At 41.2% G+C, this 27125-nt stretch overlaps 2 protein-coding genes across 5 annotated transcripts in view; one reads left to right on the forward strand and one right to left on the reverse strand.

Annotated features, from left to right (window-relative positions):
- Positions 1–10192, forward strand: part of wdr4 (WD repeat domain 4) — an 18431-nt gene extending 8239 nt beyond the window's left edge. For both annotated transcript variants that reach the window (XM_022753888.1, XM_022753889.1), the window contains exons 8-11: positions 6982–7046; positions 7301–7487; positions 8822–8891; positions 9828–10192. In XM_022753888.1, coding sequence (XP_022609609.1) covers positions 6982–7046; positions 7301–7487; positions 8822–8891; positions 9828–10012 — 507 coding nt within the window. In that variant the 3' untranslated portion in view covers positions 10013–10192. The remainder of the gene's footprint in view (positions 1–6981; positions 7047–7300; positions 7488–8821; positions 8892–9827) is intronic.
- Positions 10193–11158: 966 nt separating this feature from the next.
- Positions 11159–27125, reverse strand: part of pde9a (phosphodiesterase 9A) — a 44351-nt gene continuing 28384 nt past the window's right edge. For 2 of the 3 annotated variants that reach the window (XM_022753891.1, XM_022753892.1), the window contains 6 exons: positions 26963–27076; positions 26513–26617; positions 26192–26320; positions 24681–24776; positions 24492–24555; positions 11159–11447 (listed from right to left, as the gene is read on the reverse strand). In XM_022753891.1, coding sequence (XP_022609612.1) covers positions 24505–24555; positions 24681–24776; positions 26192–26320; positions 26513–26617; positions 26963–27076 — 495 coding nt within the window. In that variant the 3' untranslated portion in view covers positions 11159–11447; positions 24492–24504. The remainder of the gene's footprint in view (positions 11448–24491; positions 24556–24680; positions 24777–26191; positions 26321–26512; positions 26618–26962; positions 27077–27125) is intronic. The other variant, XM_022753890.1, reaches the window with a different exon arrangement.

Genomic DNA, 27125 nt, shown 5'->3' on the forward strand with positions numbered 1-27125 from the left:
ACTGCTTTTCGAATTATGTTGAACAGGTGATTTCTGTATTGTGTGTTATACTGATATAAGAGAGTAAAGTAACAGTTTCCAAGATCTCTGTTTTGTTATGTTTAGTGACACCTATGGTGAGACATGGTAATTACAGTTTTGGCAGACCTCCTGAGTGGTGAACACACGTCACTAGCTTTGTGACTCGTGTTCCTTGTGATTTTGCAGACACCCGGTTTATAAAGATGTAAAATGCCAGGAGCTCTACATAATTTCATCAGTGGGTCATGGGTTCAGTTACCATGGTGTAACCTCATTCGATGACAGACGGTGACTGAACAGTTATTTCAGCCTTTGAGATTAACACTGGATGCACCTTCCCAGTCTGTTTGTTGGTAGTGCTAAACTAAAGTCATATGATTTCAACATTGTTTAACAAAGGTGAAAGGCAACACACACAGAGCTTCAGGACAAAATTGACTGATTTCAGTGTCACCTCTTAATTCCACCACGTCAGCAAAGTAATGTTTGAGCCTAGTGACCTTCATCAAAGCATGGAGGTCAGTGGAGGTCATGTAATTATATACAGGAGCTGGCAGGTGGTTGGCTTAATGATCATTGACTTCCTAAGGTCCCATATATATCTTGATGATACAGACCACTGTGTGCAGGAGCAGTGTGGAAAATCATGCATCAGCACTGATAACCTAACTTTTTTGGTATAGCTCCTTAATAGGCCGAAAGAGGCAGCAATAACACTTATGGCTCTGTAAGCCAGTATCAATAAAACATTATGGTAAGAACACTAAATAGATACCAACAAATGTAACTTGGCTCATTAACATTAAATCATTAAAAGTACAATCAAGTGACATCCAATAAACGACTCACTACTAAAGTTATGTGAAAAGCGAAACTCAGGTTAATTGACTTGCTTTAGACACATGTATTAAACGTTAGGCTGATTCACAGTAACACTGACCAAAGACTCAACAAAATCTAGTGTTGCTAATTACCACAATTATATATTAAAAAAACCTTTAAGCATTTTTAAGATTGTGGAGTATAATCTCAGTAACAGATAAATCATTATTTTGTTGTATGTATCCAGGATTTTTTTTTCACTTTTTCTAAACATTGAGAGATAGAGCGTGACATTTACAAGTTTCTCAGGAAATAATGTTTGGATTTTTATGTAAAAAATCAGACATTTATAGTGTTGACATGTATGAGTTTGTACAGTTTGGTGCAGATGTAGGTTTGTGTGGCCTTGGCAGAGGTATGCGCTCTACTGAGTGCCATTCTAGTTTGGGCTTCCATAAAAAGGGAGATCAGATGTCCTCAGAGTGACTGTAGAAGTCCAGAGTAGATGAATGGATGTCTCCTCCTCTACATTCTTCAGCAGTTTATTCATAGAAACATCAACTGTCATTGCCTTGTAAATAGTTTCCCCTCCATCTCCACAGCAGTAAATGAGACGTTGATCTTGAAACAAGTTAATCTTCAGGTTGAGTGACTGATGACTTTCTAAAGGAAATATCAAACCTCTCTATCTGATCTGCACTAAATACAAAGGAAACAGGCAAAAAGCAGCCTAGTGACACTAACTAACTGACTAACTGAGAGAGTTTTACCTAAACGTGGCCCAGTCCCCCACACACAACATTGGTACCTCACTAAAAACCTCTAACAGAGTTTATCTCTGTTTGGCGGCTGGGGCCATAACAAGTGTGAATCATCTTCAGCAGCACAGACAGCCACTGTTAAGATCTTGATAGCATGCATGTGGTCTTGAGCTCTGCTGTGTGAAGTTTGTGTAGAAATGTTCACAGAAACATGAAAATGTTCTTAACTTTCAAGACTGATTGTTATTGAGAAACAAATTCATTAAACCAGAACAATGAGCTGAAACATGCTGAGGTAGCTGCAGAGTCAGGAAATGATGATCTGTGGATTAGGATTTAACCCATTGATATTATATTCCAAATCAGTCCTTCCGGTCAGTGAATGATGGCGCAATCTGGCTGCCGCTGCTCTCTGGGTTTCTACTTGTCTCACTGCTGTTCTTTTAGTCAAATTAGCAGTAGTTAACTCTGCAAATTCTTGCCAGAGTTTTCTGTTTGTTTGGTTTTAATGATAACTAATAGTCTGGTGGTTTTGCAGACTGTGAAGCTCCCTGTGTTATACCTGGTTGGTGACTTCCCTGCCTCTCTCATCTTGTTGTTTCTGCCTCTTACATACTGGCAATAATGCGGATTAACAGACTGCTTCTATGGATTACTTTAGCCTGGAGTACTCTCTTTCTCATATTCCATCCAGTGACATCGATGCTCCAATACACATCCGCGGAACCTTTTCAACTCCGATTGACAGTACTGGCTTACAGCAATCACTTCTCACTGTAAAGGTCATATCCTTGATCTCACCTGTTGTACTGGTGCTACACCTTTTGATTGTATGGCATCTGACTTATCCATATACGACCACAAGCTAGTGTCTTTTAATGTTAACATAACAATATCTGAACCGGACCCATGTTGTACAATCTCATTTTGTAACGTTAAGAATATAAATATACCTGCTTTCTCTGCTGGTGTTGATAATCTCCCCAAGAAAGGCAATTTATCTTCCCCTGACTTCCCCTCTACAGTGATGGACTACAGTGCCTCCTTATTGCTCCTTTTAAAACCCGGAATGTCTCCTTCAGCCATTCTGCCCCCTGGTATACTGCTGAACTGGTATACTGCTGAACTTGTAACAGTCAGAGTCTAAACGTGCTTACTGCAATACCGAATAACGCCACAAGGTGGTGTTACCTCCTTTTTGTGGCACAGTGTATACGCAGCGGCCTTCTTGTCCGCCATGTTCTTGACCTCCGGACTTCCACAACGAAAGACACGCACTAAGATGCTCTGTAACATGAAGTTGACGGTTAAGCTGTCTACATATTACCGCTCATGTATGAACTGTGAATGTAGCGCCGTGGAGACCTGGCATAATATGGTCTATGTTGAATTCTAGAATATTATTAATTAAAATACCGTGTGGAAATCCCTACTTCGTTGTCTGTCGACTGACTGAGCTAACGGCTAAACCTGCTAGCCTCTCCGCCTACACCTTCTCACGTTACAAACTGCACCATCTTAAAACCAAAGACTGCTGTTCATAAGTCCATGGACTTATGTCCATGGACTTAAGTCCATGATCTTATGAACAGCAGTTTTTATGAATAAAGGCTTATTATGCAGACTTAATTACTTCTGGTAAAGGGATTACAAGAGCACTTTTTTCCACTGTAAAGAACATCCTTCGGCCACCTGATACTATCCCACCTCATATGTAGTGCATCGCTCAGTGTAACATGGACTTCTTCAATACCAAAATCAATAACATCCACCAGCAATTGACTTCACCTGGAAATACAGTTCACAGCTCACCTTGTCCTCTTTCTCCTCTGGCTAATTTCAAACTCACAACTGTTAACAAAATCTCTGGTTTTATTTAAAACTCTAAACCTTCTACCTGCCAGTTAGACCCTCTTCCAACTCACCTGGTGAAAGCCTGTCTTCCCTCCCTCTCCTCTGTGATAACTGACATTCTCTACTCCTCCCTTACTTCTGGTCTTGTGCCATCATCTCTCAAATCAGCTGCAATAACTCCAACCCTGAAGAAACCTGGTGCAGACCCCAACAATTTGAACAGCTACTGTCTGATCTCTAACCTGCCCTTCCTCTCATCAAATAGTAGAGAAAACTGTAATTTCTCAGGTTCACTCTGTCCTTACCAATAACCATCTGTACAAACAATTTCAGTCTGGATTTTGCCCATTTCACAGCACAGAGACAGCCATGGTCATACAGGTGCATCTCAATACATTAGAATATCATGGAGGGGCGTCGAGTAGCTCAGTTGGATGAGCATCTGCCCCATGTGTAGAGGCTACAGTCCTCGCTGCAGTTAGCCCCGGTTCGAGTTCCGCATCGGACAGCCCTTAGCTGCGTGTCATTCCCCCTCTCTCTGCCTCCCCATTTCCTGTCTCTCTCTACTGCACTATCAATAAAGGCACAAAAAGCCTGAAGAAAAAAAAAAAATTAGAAAAAGAATATCATGGAAAAGTTAATTTATTTCAGTAATTCAATTCAAAAAGTGAAACTCATATGTTATATAGATTCATTACACACAGAGTGAAATATTTCAAGCCTTTCTTTTAATTTTGATGATTATGGCTTACAGCTAATGAAAACCCAAAATTCAGTATCTCAGAAAATTAGAATATTACATAAGACCAATAAAAAAGGATTTTTAATACAGAAATGTTGGCCTACTGAAAAGTATGTTTATGTATATGCACTCAATACTTGGTCAGGGATCCTTTTGCATGAATTACTGCATCAATGCGGCGTGGCATGGAGGCGATAAGCCTGTGGCACTGCTGAGGTGTTATGGAAGCCCAGGTTTCTTTGATAGTGGCTTTCAGCTCGCCTGCATTGTTGGGTCTGGTGTCTCTCATCTTTCTCTTGACAATACCCCATAGATTCTCTATGGGGTTCAGGTGAGGTGAGTTTGCTGTCCAATCAAGCACAGTGATACCATGGTCATTAAACCAGGTATTGGTACTTTTGGCAGTGTGGGCAGGTGCCAAGTCCTGCTGGAAAATGAAATCAGCATCTCCATAAAGCTGGTCAGCAGAAGGAAACATGAAGTGCTCTAAAAATTTCCTGGTAGACAGCTGCGTTGACTTTGGTTGATAAAACACAGTGGACCAACACAGGCAGATGACATGGCTCCCCAAATCATCACTGACTGTGGAAACTTCACACTGGACTTCAAGCAACTTGGATTCTGTGCCTCTTCATTCTTCCTCCAGACTCTGGGACCTTGATTTCCAAATGAAATGCATTTACTTTCATCTGAAAAGAGGACTTTGGACCACTGAGCAACAGTCCAGTCCTTTTTCTCCTTAGCCCAGGTAAGATGCTTCTGATGTTGTCTCTGGTTCAGGAGTGGCTTGACATGAGGAATGCGACGATTGTAGCCCATGTCCTGGATATGTCTGTGCGTGGTGGCTCTTGATGCACTGACTTCAGCCTCTGTCCACTCCTTGTGAATCTCCCCCAAATTCTTGAATGGCCTTTGCTTCACAATCCTAAGGCTGCGGTTATCCCTGTTGCTTGTGCATCTTTTTCTACCACACTTTTTCCTTCCACTCAACTTGAATATGCTTGGATACAGCACTCTGTGAACAGCCAGCTTTTTTAGCAATGACCTTTTGTGGCTTACCCTCCTTGTGGAGGGTGTCAGTGACTGTTTCCTGGACAACTGTCAAGTCAGCAGTGTTCCCCATGTTTGTGAAGCCTACTGAACCAGACTGAGAGACCATTTAAAGGCTCAGGAAACCTTTACAGGTGTTTTGAGTTAATTAGCTGATTAGACTGTGGCACAGTGAGTCTACAATATTGAACTTTTTCACAATATTCTAATTTTCTGAGATACTGAATTTTAGGTTTTCATTAGCTGTAAGCCATAATCATCAAAATTAAAAGAAAGGCTTGAAATATTTCACTCTGTGTGTAATGAATCTATATAATATACGAGTTTGACTTTTTGAATTGAATTACTGAAATAAATTTACTTTTTTCCATGATATTCTAATTTATTGAGATGCACCTGTAATCACAAATGACCTGCTAATGGCAGCTGGGCTGTTAACCATACGTGTACTCCTTGATTTGAGCTCAGCCTTTGATACAATTTCCCATGATATTCTCCTAGACAGGTTATCATCTATTGGCATCACTGGCACCGCTCATACCTGGTTTAAATCCTATCTATCTCGTCTCACTCAGTTTGTTCAGTTAAAGAATCTCAGATCACAGTTCTGCCCTTTTACCACCAGTGGCTCTGTCTTAGGCCCACACATTTTCAGGAAATTCAGTTTCACTGTTATGCTGGTGACACCCAGCTCTACAGTTTCTCTTTAAATATTGACAATGTCACAGTTCTTCCTTCCTCAAGGTTAAGAGTTTGCCTGTCATCCTTGACAGCACCTTGCACTTTGAAGCACACATCAATAACCATCTACGTAATATCAATCGCTTATGTCAGTCACCCACAGCACTGCTATTCTAGTACATTTTTTAGTAACATCTCGCATTGATTACTGTAACTCTATCCTCTCTGGTCTTCCTCATAAACTCCTCCATAAACTCCAACTGGTTCAGAATGCAGCAGCTCGTATCATTACCAGACCCCTTCAATAGAACATATTACTCCTGTTCTCCAGCAACTTCACTGGCTTCCTCTAAGACATTGTACTGATTTCAAGATTCTGCTCCTCACTTTTAAGTCAATTCACAACCTAGCACCTCCATATCTCTCTGATCTACTCCAAAATTACACACATGCCTGTACTCTCATACATATCTCCTCCACTAATCTCACTGTACCTCCTGCCCGTTTTACTACCGTGGGGTACAGAGCCTTCAGCTATGTTGCCCCTTGACTCTGGAACTCCCTTCCACATGACATCTGTAATATTGATTCTCTTCCTGTTTTCAGATCCCACCTCAAAACACACCTCTTCAAACTTGCCTACTCTCTTTAACTCCAGCACCAGCACCTAATCATATTTATTTTATACAATTAAATTTATTCTAATTTATTCTGTATTTTATGTCTTGTAATAGTTTTTATCTTTTACTGTGCATTTTAAGGTGTCCTTGTGTGCCTTGAAAGGTGCCTATTATTATTGTTATTATTATTAGTATTAGTATTATTTAATCCATGTTCATACAGAGTTGTTGGTCAGAACAGCTTTAAGGTGTTGCATATTGCATATTTAGAGAGACCTCTACTAAAGTGTTGTCAGTGAGCTTCCTGTATGAATAAAGGTTTCAGTCACTTACAGTTAGTAGTTTTTAATTATCTGCAGTAAAAGTTCACCTGTTTTATAAAATGAAATTGTGATGACTCCACCACTTGTTTTTGTTGTTTATTTACCAGACGCCAACTGTGAGCCGCATCACCTGTTCCCCTGATGGATGCCACATCGCTGTGCAGTGTGAGAGGTGAGTGCAGCTCGCTGCGTGTGAGTCATGTGACTTTGCAAGTACAGGAATTAATATAAATATTTTTGCCTCTGATGGTTAAAAGTGTATTTTGATGTATAGAGTCATGAGGTCACTGGAGGTCACTAGGCTGTGGAGTGTGTCCTGTAGCTGTAACTGAGTCCTGAAGTGGGTCAGAGGGAGAGAAACTGTACCTGTAAACAACTGATGATCCTCCTGAAAGTGATCAGCTGATCATGTGTCCATGTCCTCAGAGTGTCCTCGGTTCAGTTCTTCTATCTGCAGCGAGGGAGTGAAGACAGGCTGGTTCCACACAGCAGGCTGTCCCTGTCCCACTGTCCCCTGGACATGACCTTTGACCCAGAGGGACGGCTCTGGGTGCTGATGGACTCAGATGATGCTCCACTCCAAGTCTACACACACACACATGGCTCCTGGCAGGTACAGTGTGACACATTCACACACATTTAGGTTTTGGCTTTTAGTTTAATGTTGGTGTTAGACATGAGCAGATACACATGAAAACATATTCTGATGATTAAAAATCTATATGTTGGCTGAGTAACTGCAGCCAGGTTTGAAACTGTGGGTTTGTGTTGGACACACAGTCAGTAGTTAGCACAGTGTGGTCAGACTCATCTACATCTTAAGACTGGAACACAGAGTCAATAGTAATACAGATAATGATGTGAGGGGAGAGAGAGTTGCTGTGAGACCACAGGAGTGACTTGTTGAATCCCAGATTTGTTGTCTGTGACATCACTAAAACATGTTGTTGTCTTCACCACCATTACCATAAGCTCTTCCCGGTTTGGATTCCTGTGTCAGTGGTTCAGGAAATCAAACAGACCCAGTGTTAAAACTGTTAAAAAGACTGACTAAAGCAGGTTCACATTTAAAGTCAGTATTTGACCAACACTGTACGGAGGACAGAGATGTCAGGGAAGAGTTGGAGCTGAGCTGTCTAACATTTACTCAGGTTGTTTCTCTGATAACTTCAGATCCAGAGTTGAAAACCACCAAGGTGTAAAAAGTGTATGTGATTTAAAACTAGATAAAAGTCAATGTTGAGCTTCTGTCAGACAAACACAACACACCACATGATCATAGAGGATATGATGACATTGACAGACAACCAATAAACAGTCACCATGATTAAAATCACAGATTTCTCTGGTTTGAGAATTGATGGAAACATTTGGGAGAATGTAAGAACATAACTCAACAACATATAGAATATAGGTCTAGATGTTTCTAGACATTTTAATGAGGAAAAGTTACACATTATAACTTTAGTGGTTAATCACTAAATTAACACTCATAGCAGTTTGAACATGATTTGTCATCATTGTTTAGTTGTAACACATGCAGCAGCTTCAGACTCCTTCACTTCACTGTGTTGTAGATGTGTAAGAAGTGTAATTTCCCATCAGTCTACACTCAGTGAACTTAATGACAAAATGAAACATGCTCTTAGAAACGTTTTCTAATTTATTAAAAATAAAAAACTGAAATCTTCAACCTCCAGCAGACTGTCAAATGGCCTTTACTCACAGTGACTTCAGTCCAGTCTCTATCCCATAGAGACCTGACTGTTGAAGTGGTCCTCCTGTTTTAGGGTAGTTCACAGCCTCTGGACTTTTTTTTTTAAAATATGACTTTTTTTTAAAGAGACTTTGGTCCATGATTGAACCCCCTGCACTGACTGGTCAACTCTCTCAGGTTGTCTCATTATGATTCTGACCTGTGTGCTCTCTGCTCTTTGCTCCCTGCAGTGTGAAGCTGTGAGCCCTGAACTCAAAACTGTAACTGAAGCCCTGAGGCCACACTGGGAGACGCTTGAAGGTGAGTCACACACACACACACACACACACACATACACCTCCACAGCCTCTTATCTGTGCGTCCTATCGCCCTCATCCTTGACCCACTGCCTCTTTCTAGACAGAAATAACCTGCTGTGTCACATGACCTCACACAGCACCTCCCACAAATATCCTGTGCTGACACAGGATAAACAGCAGGGTGTTGGTGCATGATCATCTGTTTTATCAGGACCAGTGCAGTGTGTGAGTCTGACCCCTCTGTTACTCTGAAAAGTAACAGAAGATGATGTTTTTCTCATTTCTATTGAAAGTAAACTGTGAGAGGCTGTGATTCTTACTGTGAAGTTATGGCTCTCAAATGTTCACATATGATCAACAAGAATAAAACACACTAGAGACCAGATTTAATCACTGTACCTGAAACTGATAAACCAACAAACGGATTCACACCTGACACCTCTCATGAATTATAGAGACTCCCCCTGGTATTTCAGTTGTTGTATGTTGTTCCTGGTGTAGAGAAGGACTGAAAGTGATGTTCATATGTTTACACCAGTTCAAAACGCCTCTGACCTCCACAAAAAGACATTTATCTTCAAATCCTCACCTCATCACCACAGGGTCAAGCTCTGACAGACTGCAGACCTGCTGACCAGTTGACTACATTTAATCTAGGTTTTATCTCATATTTCTATAAGAGCGTGCAGAGTTGTTAAGTACATTCAGTTAAACAAAGCAAACAGGAACCTCTAATATCTAATTCAGCTTAATTACTATACAGAATGTAAACAAACACAGGCTCATGTTGTAGCTCACAGCATCATTCTTTTCATCCATGGCAACAGACTTCCTGTTTCCTGGAACAGTTCAGCTCATACCTGTTTAGTGGTTGTCAGCCTTTTTCATGCCACATTCACCCCCCACCCCCCCACTCTGCTCTTCTCCAACACACCAGCCTCCACACGGAGCAGCAGCACCTCTGAGCATCTGTACAAGTCCAGTTTCGACAATGTGGCCGTGTACCTGCAGAAGAAGCAGCAGAGGCTGGAGGAGCAGCAGCTGAAGAGGACCATGACACAGGAAGCAAAGAACAAGAAGAAGAAGAAGATGTCAGGAGGCGGAGCTCTGTCATCCGACTGAACAGACACTTTGAGAAAAACAGATGTTTTCCTTTATGTTGATGAATCTAAGTTGAACATGTGCTCTGATGAAGCACCTGGAGAGAGACTGTGCTTTACCACATGAACTGTGCAGATGTTGATTTTTGTTGATTTTGTTTTCCAGATTTTTCCAGAATAAACATTGAACTAACAGAGTGAACAATGCTGTTTGTGAACCTACCCCTCTCCTCTCATTTACGGCTGCTCTTCACTTCCTATGTGTAAAGGCCACAGATCTGAAGTGACCTGAGTGTGGGAGCTGACACCTCTGCACACGTGTCACTCTGCAATAATACAACAACAATACTACACAATTCATCATCTGGCATTCATATTTTATATTTTATCTGCATCTTGAACTGAGAACACAGGTCTGAGTCTTGTTAAACTTTGTCCAGTCAGGTCAGTTTGACACAGGCGAACTCCAACAGGAATTTGTCATTGACTATAGATTGATTGCAAAATTGGGTTTGAGTTTGATCCATTTACAAAAACATGTATATCAGACTTTAATCATCACATTATGGTTAAACTGGTAATCCTGTTTTCCATGGTGTTAAACACAAAAGAATATGAAATACTGTGTCATTTACAGGATTATTAACTTAGTGTCACTGACAGAGACCTGCTGAGTGATGACAGACGATGATGTATTTTCAGAGGAGGGAGTGTTGTTTTATTTTCTTAGATGTGACCCATGTCTGCAGATCCTCCTCTGATCCTGGGACCAACAACCAGAGGACTGAGAGCTTGGTAGGAAGCTGAGACCAGACCCAGGTCTGTGAAGCTCTCACTGCTGATTAAAGCTTCTGCTGTGATGACAAGCTGGACATTAAAATATCAACATTTTTATTTTGCTAAAAAGACTTGCAATTAATCCAATTATGACAAACCAGCTGATTCAGTGAACATGAGTGTCTGTGGCCTCAACTGCTGTTCTTCAGCCATGGTACACAAACATGTTCAGTCTGTTTATGGATATATTACTGTAGAGGAGATGTCTGGTCACTGGTTTAGAGACATCAACAGTCCAGACAGATTGAGTAATTAAAGTCATCTCTTTATTTTGTAGGAAAGAACAAATGTCACTATAAATCTGTACAATCTGTAAAAAAAACAAAAAAAAACAACACGTTTCAAAAAAAAAAAAAAAAAAAAAAAAAAGTTGTGTATCTAAACATTGTAGACTGAAGTGGTCTGTGCTGTACAAACATTGACGGTCCCTGAAGAAGGCTTTGGATTGTCCCTCTGTTCCTGGAGTCCAGCCCTGTAACGCTGTCTGAGAGACACATGACCCGATGGTCCACTGCTCTTCATCAGACTGAGGTGACGACAGCACACAGTGATGATGCAGGATCAACCAGTCTCATCCAGTTTACTGAGGTCTCTGCTCCACTCTGAGCTCTGGACTGGATCTGAAACAGATGAGACTGATGAGGAAAACTGAGTCTGTCCAGGTCAGAGACTCAGACCGGAACCCTGACAGCTGCACGTCACGCACACACTACTGTATTTATCTCATAATACCATAATGTCTTTATTCATGTTTTGAAATCAAAAAATCCTAGAACAAAGAAACTAATGAGTTCTGATCCAGAGACACAGAGAACAATAACAACTAAAAATGTCTAAAAAAGTTTATGAAATAATCATGAATAAAATAAAAGTCAGATGAGTTTCTCTTCCTTTATTATTTGTAAGTCGTATTATTAAAGGAGGAATCATGGGGTTTCAGTGACGTCATAACCCTGAATGGCAGCTTAATCTAATAGCTCCTCTGAGAAGATTTTCACTTCGCCCCATTTAAACTATCAAATATGAAATATTATATAGCACCACTGAAGCGACTGCAAACAATGAACAGGCTGAAAACAGTGTCTGACACAGACACAAGATGGCGAAGCTAATGCTAATCCTCATCCAGACGAAATAGCAAATCTGACAAAAGTGTTGGAGGAGATACGGGACTACCGCAAAGACACAAAACAACTAAATGACATTAAATCTGAGTTAACTACTAATGTCAACCAAAGAATAGAGGAGGCAGCAACATGGATTGAAAAGACTGAAGATCGGTTTCAAAATGTCAAAACTGTGTTAGGTCGGATGATAAAAGTGATGAACCAACAAGCTGACACAGCTATTGTGGCGCGTATCAAGAATAGGTAGGAAGAGGAGTACAGGGATCTGACGATGGCCTTCAGTGAATGGAGCGACAAGAACTGCCTCCTTCTGAACACCTCCAAGACCAAGGAGATGGTCATGGACTTTCGGAGGTCTTCAGCCAGTCAACATTCGAGGGAAAGACATTGAGATGTTGCACACTTATAAATACCCAGGTGTGCACCTGGACAGTAAACTGGACTGGTCCCTGAACACAGATGCCATCTACCTGAAGGGGCAGAGCCGGCTCTTTTTCCTCAGGAAGCTCAGGTCCTTTAACGTCTGCAGTGAAATGCTGCACATGTTTTATCAGTCAGTGGTGGCCAATGTACTCTTTTATGCTGCAGTCTGCTGGGGCAGCAGCATGTCCGACACGAACACAAGGAGACTGGACAAGCTGGTCAAAAAGGCTGGGTCTGTGCTTGGCAGGAGTCTGGACTCACTCAGGACTGTTGTGGAGCGACGCATTCAATGTAAGATGGAGGCCATCTTAGACAATACCAACCATCCTCTCCACAACATTCTGGCAGGACAGAGAAGCAGCTACAGGTGCAGCAAACGTCTCATTTCACTGCGCTGCAGAACAGAGAGGTTCAGGAGATCCTTTGTGCCCACTGCCATCAGGCTATACAACAACTCAGCCAAAAGGAAGTGGACTAATCTAATTATTATTGTATTATTATTATTATTATTAACTATTTTTTATTTTCATTATTATTATTATTATTATTATTATTATTATTATCAACAATGAGATAATGGACACATGAATTTCCCCTAGGGGATAAATAAAGTATCTATCTATCTATCTATCTATCTATCTATCTATCTATCTATCTATCTATCTATCTATCTATCTATCTACACTATATGGACAAAAGTATTGGGCCACACCTCTTAAATATTGAATTGATGAATCACGCTTCTCTATCTGGCAGTCTGATGGATGAGTCTGGGTTTGGCAAATGCCAGGAGAACGTTACCTGCCTGACTGCATTGTGCCAACTGTAAAGTTTAGTGGAGGAGGGATAATGCTATGAGATTGTTTTTCAGGGGTTGGCCTAGGCCCCTACTTCCAGTTAAGGGAAATCTTAATGCTTCAGTTTACCAAGACATTTTGGACAATTCTATGTTTCCAATTTTGTGGGAACAGTTTGGGGGGTCCCTTTTCTGTTCCAGCATGACTATGCCACAGTGCACAAAGGAAGGTCCATAAAGGCATGGTTGGGTGAGTCTGGTGTGGAAGAACTTGACTGGCCCACACAGAGCCCTGATCTTAACTCCATCGAACCCCTTTGGGATGAACTAGAACGGAGATTGTGAGCCAGGCCCTCTAGTCCTACATCAGTATCTGACCTCACAAATGCTCTTCTGGATGAATGGGCAAAAATTCCCACAGACACTCCAAAATCTTGTAGAAAGCCTTCCCAGAAGAGAGGAAGCTGTTACAACTGCAAAGGGAGAACCAATTCCATCTTACACACTACATGTCATGGATCATATACAAAAAAAAAGAGAGGGAGAATATTCAGAGATCAGCTGCACCAAAATGAGCTCCTAACAGTACTTCAACTTTTGATGAAAGAACTGAAACAAAACACAGAAATAATTTGATAAATAGGTGCCTAAAGATACTGATACTGACATAAGGGCATCTCTAAACATCTCTAAACTCTAAAGAAAAAGAAGAAGGAAAACTACAGGCTAAAGCTAGTTAAACAACTGACAGTTTGGATCTGCCTAAGTGGACCTCTCTACAGCTGGAATAAGTCTGAAAAACAAAGGACTGGTATGCTAAAGGCTCTAAAATAATATTCAATATAATATAATATATTCAATAATAAATCTTAAAACATATTGCTTAATTTACAGTTGGTAGCATCGGTCACCATGGAGACCACCACACACAACAGAATGCAGAGAAATAGAATATCCTGCTAAGTTTAAAAGTGTACAGGCCAAGAACAAATACAAAGAAAAGACCCTACAAGAAAACCCTGAGTGCCTGTATGCAGATTACATCCTGCTCAATGGCAAGAAAATGAAAAACAACCTGATCTTCCACACGAAACATCCAGAGCTGTGGAGAAATGCTGTCTGTAATAACTACCAGCACACCTTCAAAGAAGGACTCTGCCATGGTGGCAGAGTGACATCTGTCAGGATGAGAGTCTGGACACTGAGAACCCTATATTGGCTCTAACTTATTATAAAACTAAAGGAACGGTGCTGCTCCAGGGAAACCAGACCAGTCTCAACCTATTTGAGAAGATGTTTCACCAGCTGAAAACAGGAGTAGACACCAACAGATCCAGCTCAGCAATGGACGCTGAAGACACCATCGACCCAACAGATAGAGGAGTCGGAACAAGAGGAGGAGTGAGAACCAGAGCAGAAAGACCCTAACTGCACTCACCCCTCAACCTTGACTGAAAAACTAAGAGAAAGCGTGTCTTCACTGGAGCTGGACTTCACTAAGTTCACACAGCTTATACTGACCAGGCTCATAGAACTGAGAGAACAGCTCCAACAGACAAAAGAAGACCATCAAAAGAGCATTGATGATCTCAGACAGACCACCTACACCCTCCAAGACGAAAACACCAGTCTGCGGGCCCAGATGGCCAAGATGAAGGAGGACACAGAGAGCAGAGAGAGGAGCCTCAGGAAACAGCTGGAACACATGAAGAGCCAGGTACAGGACAAGAGCCCCTGCACTCCTCTCTGCTATTCCTCAGCCCATATCCATACTGCTGGCTCACAGACTCCCTAACCCCACCCCTAGCCCACAGACACAGCCTTCCAATGCCACCCCCACCCCTGACCCCGTAGCCTTGGCAAGAGATGGCCAAACACCCTTTCCCGCAGCCACTTTCTCAGACACAGACCGCCTCCCTACTGGCCAGGCTGACCCCTCTACACCTTCACCCACTGTAGCAGCCAAGCCAGAGGTGGTGCTACTGATGGACTCCAATGGGAAGTATGTGGAACCCAGGTGCCTCTTCCCTGGCCAATGTATTGTTTCCAAGCGCTGCAGGAACACTGGACATGCGTTGGAGCCACACAGGCACAAATGACCTGCACACCCTGCGCCAAGACACAGCCCAGCAGTCACTAAGGTAGCAGAGAGAGCCTGCAGTGTTTCCAGAATCAAGGGTGGTGATCTCCACCCTCCTGCCCCATACAGACACCCCACCTCATGTCATACATGACATTAACATGGAGGTCACCTGGAACTGCCCCAGCCTCCCCAACGTCCACCTGGCATGCATACCACCATCAGCACCTGGCATTTATATGACAGGCTGCACGTCAACAAAGTAAGAGTATTTGCTAAAATTCTCAAGGATGCTGCCCTCAGAAGAAGCCCCGACTCCACCACCACAGCAGGCCACTATAGGACCTCCATACGCCCAAGAATCACACCATCACAGCCCAGCCCTCGTCACCCTGCTCCACCTCACCATCCTCACCTACAACCTCCTGCTCCCCACACCCAGGGAACTCCACCTCACAGTCCCCACCCACAGCTTCATGTACCCCAGAGAGCCCCTCCTATCAACAGAGCCCCCATCCCTCAGCAATAGATGACCTATGCTACTGTTTTGGCCAGACCAGCTCCTCAGCCTGCACCCCCACAAGTCTCAGAGCTGGAGTAGATCAATTAGATGCTACACAGTCTGTGCAGTGGACTACTAGTAAGCCAGATATAACATCAGTCATCCATCATATTGGTAGGACTCCCAAATACAATTTCATGTTCTTATATTAACATAGTGTGGTTCAATCTCAATTTTTCATTTTTTTCCCACATATTTATTTATTATTAAAAAAAATTCTTACTATTTTATCATTTAGACCATCTTTCAATTTAAACAAATACTAATTTGATAAGAAAATATTAATGCATTAGATAATTAATATAATTAATATCAATATATTTCATTGTAGTAGGTTCTTCAAGGTCACCTGTGTAAAACGTGTTTCTGTGTTTGTTTTGTTTTATTTCATAATAATATCATAATCGTATCAGAAACATGGTGTAGAGCTGATATACCCACACACTGCCCTCCATACTACAAAGAGATTATTGCCCCTTCCCAGAAATGATCTACTGTGAGTCAAGGCAGAGACTCAGGAGGACTCATTATATGGTACAAATCAAATTTACACAATTCACTACAAATTCTCAAAATCTGAAAAAAAACTACATTTGGCTGAAAATAAAAAGAGATCTTATCTCTACACAGAAGGATATATATATATGTGCTGTTTACATTCCCCCATTTGAGTCCCCTTACTTCTCTGATGACATATTTCCCTGCCTTGAGTCACAGATATTTCATTACCAGAGGCAGGGAAATATAATAATCTGTGGTGATTTTAACACCCGCACTGGTGCACAACCTGAAGTAGTAGTCAAGGAGACAGTTTTATCACCCAGCAAGCTCCTACTGTTCACCTACACCTGCCTCCTAGAAACAACTTTGACACTGTGATGAACAGTGATGGGAGGGAGCTGTTACAACTCTGCAGAAGCCTCAGTCTGTATATTGTCAACGGTCAGGTAAGAGGGGACTCTTTGGGAAGGTTCACGTATTGTTCAACTCGTGGCAACAGCACTGTAGATTACATGATCACAGACATGGACCCCTTCTCTTTCAGTACATTCACAGTCAAGCCCTAAACGCCTTTATCAGACCACAACCAAATCACCCTCTTCCTCAAACACAACAATATCACACACTACAAAACCCAGCAAGCTGTTTAACATACCCAGGACATTCAGATGGGCCAGAGACAGCACTGAGCAACACCAAGAGGCAAGCAATAGTGAGGAGATTCAATTATTACTAGAGGAGTTCATAGAATACCCCTACCGTCCCACTACTGAAGGCATATGTGAGGCTGTCCAAAATATAAATTACACCTTCAAGAGAACAGCAAATAAAACTGAATTGAAACTACATACAAGCAAAAGAAAAACGAACCACTGGTTTGACAACGAATTTCAAAACCTGAAAAAACAAGTTAGAAAATGATCTAACCTGAAACACAGATCCTACAAACAATCATATACGCCTTCAGTATTGTGAAGCACTAAGAACATATAAAAATACAATCAGAATCAAAAAGATAAAACATACTGAGAAACAGCTATGCCTACTTGAAGAGAGTATAGAGTCTAACTCCTTCTGGGACCAGTGGAACTCTGACTGTCATTCTGAGCCTGAGGAGCTGGTCATACAGGATGGAGACAAATGGACTCAACATTTTCACACCTTATTTGGGCCAACACCACCAGGAACTGTCTCCCTCCAGATAGGGCTTACAGCAGCAGAGCCTGGACATCCTCCACGAATTCAGTCAAACACAGGCCCTAACTGTAAATGTGAAGAAGACCATAATATTGACTTTCCAAAAAAATTAATAATAAATTGACATTAAGAAATATAGAAATTGAGCATACAAAACATGATACGTATAAAGGCTCTGTCTGTGAATGTTCTCATTCGTCCAGGTCATTGTTATCTCTCTCTCAAATTAAATCGATTCAATTCATGATGAAGCCGCTTGGATAAGAGGCGAAACGTCTTCCACAGACAAATACAAGTCCAGATGCCTTCGATTTAATTTGAGAGAGAGATATAAAGGCTCAAATATCAGTTCCACTGGACATTTTGGCATGGCTATGAGTGAGCTGAAGGAGCAGGCAAGAAGGGCTTTTTACACCATCAAAAAAAAAAGACTGATTGACATCTCAAAACAAAAAGAAAATTATATCAAATATTGGAATGAAACCACCAAATCACAAAGTAATTTAGAATTATATTTGACCCTAAACAGAGAGTACATGGTGGCAGAGTACCTGACCACTGTGATTGATAGAAAACTAAGGAAAACGCTGACAATGTACAGACTGAGTGAACACAGCCTGGCCATAGAAACAGGCCGTCAAAGGCAGAACAGGCTCCCCAGGGAGGCCAGGCTGTGTTCACTTTGTCATAAAAAAGAAGTTGAGACAGAATCTCACTTCCTATTATATTGTGACAAATATAAGGATTTGAGAGAAGTTTCCTATGAAAAAATAAATCATATTTATCCTGAATTTATCCACCTCCCCAATCTTCAGAAACTGTCCAATCTATGTGTGGAAAAAAGTCAATGTGAAGTAGTAGCTGCAAAATATGTTAAATCTTGTGATAATCTGAGAGAAACAAGTTCTGTAGTACATGTTTCTGTATTATTACATCTGTAAAAATTGCCTTTTATTATATTGTATTTAATATTATTGTATAATCATCATCAATCAATGTTTATAATTTTCTGTACTGCTTTGGCAATATAGGTTTCCGATCTGTCATGCCAATAAAGCTTATTTGTATTTGACTTTGAAATAAAATCAAAGCAATGGTGATAAGCGTGGATGCCGAAAAGGCATTTGATTCAGTTAATTGGAATTTTCTTTACAGAGTCTTATATAGATTTGGCTTAGATGACGCAATTATTAAAACTATACAGGCATTATATGATAATCCCAATGCTAGGATTAAAATAAATGGACACTGATGAAATGGTTTTACCTTGGAAAGGGGTTCAAGACAGGGATGTGCATGGTCTCCACTACTCTTCACACTACATTTGGAACCATTAGCTCAATACATCAGACAAAATGAAAATATCAGAGGAATTATTACTGAAGGGATAGAACACAAATTGGCCTGTTACGCAGACGACATTTCGATCTATTTAGGTCATCATTTGAACAATATGTTCAATTACTGGGATACAAGATCAACATAGGTAAACCCAATTACTCCCATATAATTATATCCCAACAATAGAAATTGAAAGCAGATATCCCCTGACATGGCAAACAGAGTCTTTAAATATTTGGGCATCATTATATCAAAAGACCTACCAAAACTAGCAGATTGCAACTATTAGCCTTTACATTAAAAACTTAAGGAGGACATAGCCAATGGAATGCAATTCCTTTCTTTGGCCTCAGCTCAGGGACTGAATCTATTAAAATGAATATACTGCCTAGATTACTATATTTATTCCAGACTCTGCCAATAGAGATGAATCAAAACCAATTTAATGAATGGGACAAAATGGTGTCAAGATATATATGGCAGGGAAAAAGACCTAGGATCCGTCTGAAGACTCTGCAGTTAAGCAAAGAAAAGGGGGGATGGGGCCTACCTTGATGATCACCTGATATCACACCTGACAACCAATTCCTCAAACAACATTCAGGTCACATAATCTGACATCATGATGTCCTCTGTTGGTTTTATACCTTTTCTAGTCCCCATCATAAAACCAGCCTCACACTGGACTGAAGAGGGTCTCACCTTAATGAACCTGAGCCTCACTGTGATCATGTCTCTAACTGTGGGACTTTGTGTGTTCTGTTTGCTGAGTATAAAGACTGAGGGAGAGACTGTGACTGAGGAGATTCATGTGAAGAATCAAGCATCATGTCCTCAGCTGGGCTGATGGGACCAGAGAGGAGAGCTCCTCCATTATGATGCAGGAACAGCAGTGACAGACAGAACGTCTGTGATCCTCAGAAATCTGAGGAGAACGTCCCTGGAGTCTGAGAACAGGTTGGAGGGATGAGGAGTGTGAGCAGTATGCTGGACTAAAGAGTATTGATTCTGCCTATGAGCAGTGTGGATCAGGAATCTGTCTGAGGAGGAGATAACTGAGTCTAACACAGAGGTGTGTCCTGACACAGGACAGTGTCCTCATACTCAGATGTGAAACATGCCCACTGTTTCTTTCCTCTGATTTTACATCAATGTCTTTGTTTCCTTTAAATCCTCATTTCCCTCCCAATAAATCAAGACTTATCAGTAAATAAAGTCATTCTGTTCTGTTCTATAGACTCAGTGATTTCTGAATATGGGTCATTATATAAAACTTTAACCCATACAGTAAAGGGGTTTACTATTTTGAATAAATAAGGATAAACTACACTGTTTTTTATTCTTTCAGCCTCCAGACAAAACTTTAATCCTTGAAGGTCCATATAGTCTAAAGGTCTCCATCCATGTTTGATTATAAAGCAGGTCTAGGTTCAATATTAATACTGTGAAAGTATCAAAGCCTCAGTCCACAGAGAAATGCACACAGCCTGTATTCAGAAACTGAGCCTTAAAACCAGCCGTCAGGACTTCTGGAACTTAGATGTCACAACCTCCTTCAGCTACACCCCAAGTCCCGCCCCAGAAGAGAGGCTCAGAGCTCCTCTCTTCTGATTGGCTCACTGACCTGTTATTAAACCTTCAGAAAGAAGCCTGAGAGAGGAGATGTAAAACCACAGTGAGATGGTTTTTGGTTCTTAAAACCACAAATATATCTTCTTATGGATCAACACAAATAAAAGACAGGAGAAGAGGAAAATATGGAGCTGTAAATCCACTTAAATCATGTTTTCACATTTATTACATGGTTCAGCAGGTAACAAACACATCGAGCGACACACCCAAGATGGCCACATAGCAGGAGCAGGGGCTCAGCCAACATAACAAAACCTGAAAAAGTATATTGTAGGTCATCGATTTTCAGTGAAACTGGGAGAAAATATAGCCCTGAAACAATGGAGCAGAAGAGTCATTATTTTATATGCAATCCCCATCAGAACCAGTGAAACAAGGGCTGGCCAGATATTACCAAAGAAGCAACCAAAACGCTTGGATGGAGACTAAAGACATGTCAGGAGTGACAAATGGGATGGAGTCCTTACATGAGACAGTTAGGATCATGGGAAACAGAATTATTGAGGCCGAATCCCGAATTTCCAATCTGGAGGACAAGGAAGCTAGAAGAGGCCGGATATTACATTGCCAAGCTAAATTTCATGCTGCGGGAGAAAGTTTCCACCTTGGAGGGGTTTTCACGCCGTCAGAACATTCATATCACAGGTGTGAAAGAAGGATCAGAGGGCCAAGATCCGGATGCTTTTCTTAAAACTCTACTGAGAGAGACCCTGGAGATCAACATTGATGATTGGTATGAGGTAGACAGAGTGCACCGTATTGGCCCACCACCAAGCAATGCCTCCCGGCCCTGACACATTATTGCCCGGTTCCTCTGGGACCAAGTCAAGACTACTGTACTGGCAGTGGTGAGGAAAAAGAAACAGATCATCTGGAAAGACGTGGTATTGTTTTTTCCAAGACTACACCCAGGATATACAGGAAAAACACAAAAAATATGACGAAGTGAGATGGCTACTTCAAAAGAACAACATTGATTATGCTCTGCGAAATCTGCAACGATGACCTTCACTCTGGATAACTGACGGCACCAGTTCACCAGCCTCACAGGCCAAGAGCTTCCTTACCCTTATAGGAGATGAGGATTAATCGCATTCTTATGGGAGGAGGGAAAGGATCTACATCTGAATTCTGTGGGCAAGCAGATAAAATATGGACTTAATAACACATTAAATGTGACTGTTTTGGCCATAATTTGGAGTACTTTGAACACCACAATCCGGCAAGCAATCACATAGTATTTCTGTTATAGTTGAACACTTGTCGCCCAGGCGAAGGGCCGGGACTGTTATAAATCACCTGTGATCTTTTTTTGAGGAGGGGGTGTCTTGTTTACATCAGGACATATGGGTGAGTAAAATTTTGTCATCATTAGCAATTGATATTTAACGATGTGTTTAGCGATATGCATAGAGAGCGGGGCTGGAATTTAAGTTACTGATACCGATAGAAACTTTTTTTTTTTCTCTCTCTTGCCATGGTGCTGATTCTATAGTCACCTTTTCCTTAGATGCCGCAAAGGCATTTGATAAATTAGAGTTATAATTTTTATTTTTCACATCAGATAAATTTGGATTTGGTCCACTGTTTAGGCAGTGGGTAAAATTAATGTACACAGATCTTCAAGCCACAGTTTTCACAAATGGGATAATGTCCTCTTCCATTAGCTATCGCTTTGCGGAATAATATAAATATAACTGGAGTCAGGGCTGGGGAGGTAGAGCACAAACTCTTCTCATATGCTGATGATTTGTTATTGGTGGCTGAAGTTGTAGTTGCAGTACCAGAAATCTGCTCAATCAATGACTTCTTTTCCAAAATATCTTATGCTATGCCACTATCTGGTGTTTGTCCCCCAGCTTTAAGAACCAACTGGCAGTGTAGATGGATGCCGGAGGATATTACATATCTAGGGATAAAATTAACACGTAGCTTTAAGAAAATTATGGGAAATACTATCCTACCATCCTGGGTAGGATATTTTGGACCTCGCTCCAAAATTGGGCCAAGATGAATATATCTTTATTAGAAAAAATGAATCTTATGAAAATGATGATCACCCCAAAAATAAACTACATTTTATACATGCTCCCTTTGTTCTTCCCACACCAATTACTGAAAAGATTTAATACAATGGTGGAAAACTTCTTAAGGTCAGGAAAAAGACCTCTAGTCGAAACTATACACAACACGAGAGGAAGGTGAGCTTGCTCTATCCTGCATTAACTGGTATCACTGGGCTTTTTCACTGTCCCAACTTGTCAAAGTGAATTTGCCTCTTCATGGATTAAAATATACCCCTCCTCATTAGAGGCCTTCCTGACTCAACAAGGCAGACCAGTTCCATTTCAAAACCCAGTGCTGGCCTTCTCCAGGGAAACTTGGAGGATGGTACATTAAATAACAAGGCACAACCTATATACCACAACAACAGTCTCTGTATGGTACAAGAAAAAACTGTTGATAAATGGGAAACCATTCTTTTGGGAAATATGGATCATCTCAGGCATACAGGTCCTTGGTGACCTCATGGATGATGAAGGGATCTTTCGATCTTTTGAGGATCTCAAAAATGAGCATAATCTGCCTACCTCAGACTTTTGGAAATACTTACAAATTAGGCATTGTGTCCTTTTTGATAAAAAAAAATTAAACTCAGTTGTATTACTGGAATCCAGGATCTCTTTCTGAAAAGAAGACATATGCATACTGGGGCATCAAAATTTTATGAATACGTTAGAAGCACTCAGTGCCCAGGTTTGACAGGGTTAAAAATGAGTTGTGAGAAGGATATTGGCCAAGGCATCTCAGATGACTGTTAGAAAGACCTTATAGCCACTTGTCATACTTATTCACAGAATGTGAAATCACAGCTAATACTTAATTGAAAATTAAAAATTAAAAATAATCAATAGAAGCTATTGGGCCCCCTGCAGAAAGGCAAAACTAAGACTAAGTGACAAAAACAAGTGCTAGAGATGTGGAAAAGAAGCGGGCACTCTTGTACACTTGTTATTTTTCTGTGAAGAGGCAGACACTATGTGGAAAGACATTGTGTTTTTTCTGAATAAGGTTTTAGGAACACATTTGAACAAATCTCCCACTTTGTGTTTATTTGGGTTTTTGCCACATCATATCAAACTGTCACAACACAGGAGGTAGTAGTTCTGCATAGCTATGGTTACTGGCTGTAGAATAATTTTACGTCACTGGAAATCCTCCTCTATGTCCACTTTTAATGAATGGATAGATTTAATGTGTGAAATGGCCTCATATGAACAGGTGACATTTAGGTTCTTGGGAGAGAAGTTTGGGGCCCATTTCTTTCTCAGTTAGAGAAACAGTGATATAATTGTTTGATTGACAGTTTATGTATATCTCATCTTTTGATAATGTCTACTTTGGTCTACAGAGGTGATGGACTCAGTTGGACCACCTGTAATTGAACACAGCGATGATGGATCTCTGTATCCTGCCTGAGGGACAATGTGAACTATTCATTTAACAGAGTGGCTTTGGTCACTTGACTTATATTCAGCATAATTATAACTGATGTTGCAGAGTCTGGTCTTGTGAGGTTGTTACCAGACTGTCTTTGTTTGTTTGTTAGTTTGTTTTTGTTTTCTCTTGTCTCTTAGTGTTCTGCTTGTTTAAAAAAAAAAAAAAAAATGACGAAATGACAGATATTAGATGAATAACTCTGACAAAAATATCAATTAAAAAAAAAAACAGTGTAAACTGAGCTGCTCTTAATGAAGCAGGTGGGAACATATCTAAGAGGGGGAAAGAATTCAGCTTTACACGTGTTATAAATGTCCTCTGACAGACCATCAGAGGACTGCCTGACCTACGCTCATATTATCAACTGTAGTAGATGTTTGATCCACAGTTAGAGCTGCTCCTACATCTGTACTGACTCATGTAGGAGGAGTCCTGGTCTCAGTCCTGAGTGTGTTGTATCTGAGCTGTATGACAGAGGACTTGATCAGTCCTGGTCTCTCCTACCTTTTTAAACCTTTTACTTCTTCTTCCCTCCCATGGTCAAGTTCTCACTTTTCTTCTTCTGCACCTGAAGAGAACATCATCGTTATCAGTCATAGGAGCAAATACAAATACACACACACACACACACACACACACACACACACACATACACACACACTCACACATACTCACACTCACACGCACACTGACCTCATTCATAGCATCATCAATCTGTTTGAGTTCTTCATATCTGTCTCTGGACTCTCTGAGAGGCTGCACCATAGCCTCCTCAATCTGTGGGAACAGCTGGTACACACACAGACACAGACACACACACAGACACACACACACACACACACACACACACACACACACACACATACACACACACACACACACACACACACACACACAGGTCCAAATGTCAATGTCATCACATGTATAAAATCAACACAGTGCATTGTGGGATTGTTAGAACGTAGTAGAGAACACTTCTACTTTTTTCTACTTGAAAACATCACACAGACACACAGACACAATAAAATAGTGAACAGTAAAACTATGCAATACATGTGAAGTAAGTTTATCAGACACATGCTTGGTTTCGGAGCTCCTCCCTCACAGGGCATCTAACCTCAGAAAAACTCTGGATCCTCTCAGCTGCAGCAGGAACAGAAGCTTCATTTCCTTTGAAGAATCTGACTACCACCAGGGTTCAGAGAGTAAAGATCCAGAGATCATCTCCTAGAAGCATCTAAAGGTTCAGATGTTTGTCAAACCTTCTAAAGCTTATGACATGTTTCCCAAAAGCATCATAACTGAAGACTTGTCTCTGTGGAGTTCAAACTTTAAGCAACACAACTTCACTCAGTAAATCTGCTTCAACTGAACTCAATCACCCCCCACCCCCACCCCTTCTGATAATAGAACAGGAAATATGTTGCCATGGATACAGTGAGTTAAACTGTGGCTTCAACTTGAGCCCTGTTCTTCTTTTTTAGCCCATGTTTGTTTACATTTTGGAAAATGAAAACTAGTGAATGATCTATTTTAACTTCCTGTTTATCTACCATTGATGTAGTGGCAACAATCACTGATCACTGACTGCGGAGCTCCTTCTTACTTATGGACGTTCATTTTCAGTGGTGTTCTCATGTCTGTGTGTTCAGCTCTGACTGAATCATGACTGATTTTTCTCTGCTGTGAGTTTCACATGTTTTTGGATGTTGATATTTGACGACTTGTTAAATGCTCTTATTGATCTGCTTTGGTTTGGAGATCAGCTTGAGTGTTTTCATACGATATGTGAATGAATGTAACCAGTAATATTAGACATGAGGAGCTCTCAGACACTTTTATTTTGGCAAAGTAGCTCTCAGAGTGAAAAAAGTCTGGTCTAGAGGAACATCACAACTTCAATATGAGAGCAACAGACTGAAAGCTGTGGACCATTTCCTCAAGAGCTTCCTTCTCACACTCAACATCAACTATAAAACATTTCGTATCCTCTACAGTGAACTTGCTCTTTGAGGCATCTGTACTTTAATACACAGCTCAGACTGTGGTCAGGATCATCTTCAAATAGTTGTTGTCAACAATCTCCAGACCATCTCATGAGAGTAGAGTTAAAGTATCCAGGTGACTTTATCCAGACTGAAGATGCCCCTTAGAGAACCTGCAGACTCCCCTCCCGCTGTCATCAGGGTGTCCCTCATATTTACCTTCATCACCGTCTCAAACATGGGGATGAGGACAAACTTGATGAAGCCGATCTGAGCCGTGGGCTTGGTGACCTTCTCTCTGTCCATGAATGGAGCCACGGGAAGTCCCTCAGCCTTCTCCCTGTCGCTCTGAGAGACAGTAGCACATCACTGTACAGCTACAGAGTCATCATCTGATGGATATTGATTTTTTACTACTGACACCACACTGAGCCTGTAAACACAGAAACCATCTCACTTTTTCCTCTACATGTTTCTGCGCCTTTTCAGTTTAAAACCATAAACACAGACAGAGAAACTGTCCTACTGTGGTGGACCCACCTGCATGAAGTACTCCTCCAGCAGGCAGTCCACCCATGGCTCAGCCACCTCCATGGGCCGCACCTCGTTGGAGATGTCACAGCACTTGATGAGCACCATCTTCAGCTGCACAGAGCACAGGGTGTGAGGTCAAAGGTCACCATGAACACAAAGTTATGGGCTGAAGTGGAAAAGTCAAAATAACCTCCTCTCTAACCACTTGTCCTCGACCTTGATGGAAAACATCATGAGGTCAAGGAAAGATGAAAGGAGAATTCACGAAAAGAATCTGACTGCACTTCCACTAAGCTGTTTTTTTTACTAACTTTATATATTATATTATATTATATTATACAATGTTGTAACAAACAGCTGTATCTTCTCCTGCATGTCTCCTGCTCACGTCATACTGTCTTTGGTGTGTCTGAACAGGTGTCACCTGTGATGTGTGTGTAAATGAAGTGCTCTTACACAGGTGACGTGCTCCTCGTCTGTGTAGTCAAAGTTGTCGACTTTCTGCTTGAAAGAGTCAAGGATCTCACCGTGTCGAGCCATGTCTGTGGCCAGGATCAGTGTGATGGTTCCCTAACACACACACCCACGCACACACACACACATACACACACACACACAC

This window comes from Seriola dumerili, unplaced genomic scaffold, assembly GCF_002260705.1.
Source record: "Seriola dumerili isolate Sdu_G_001 unplaced genomic scaffold, Sdu_1.0 BDQW01000200.1, whole genome shotgun sequence".
Lineage (NCBI taxonomy): Eukaryota > Metazoa > Chordata > Actinopteri > Carangiformes > Carangidae > Seriola > Seriola dumerili.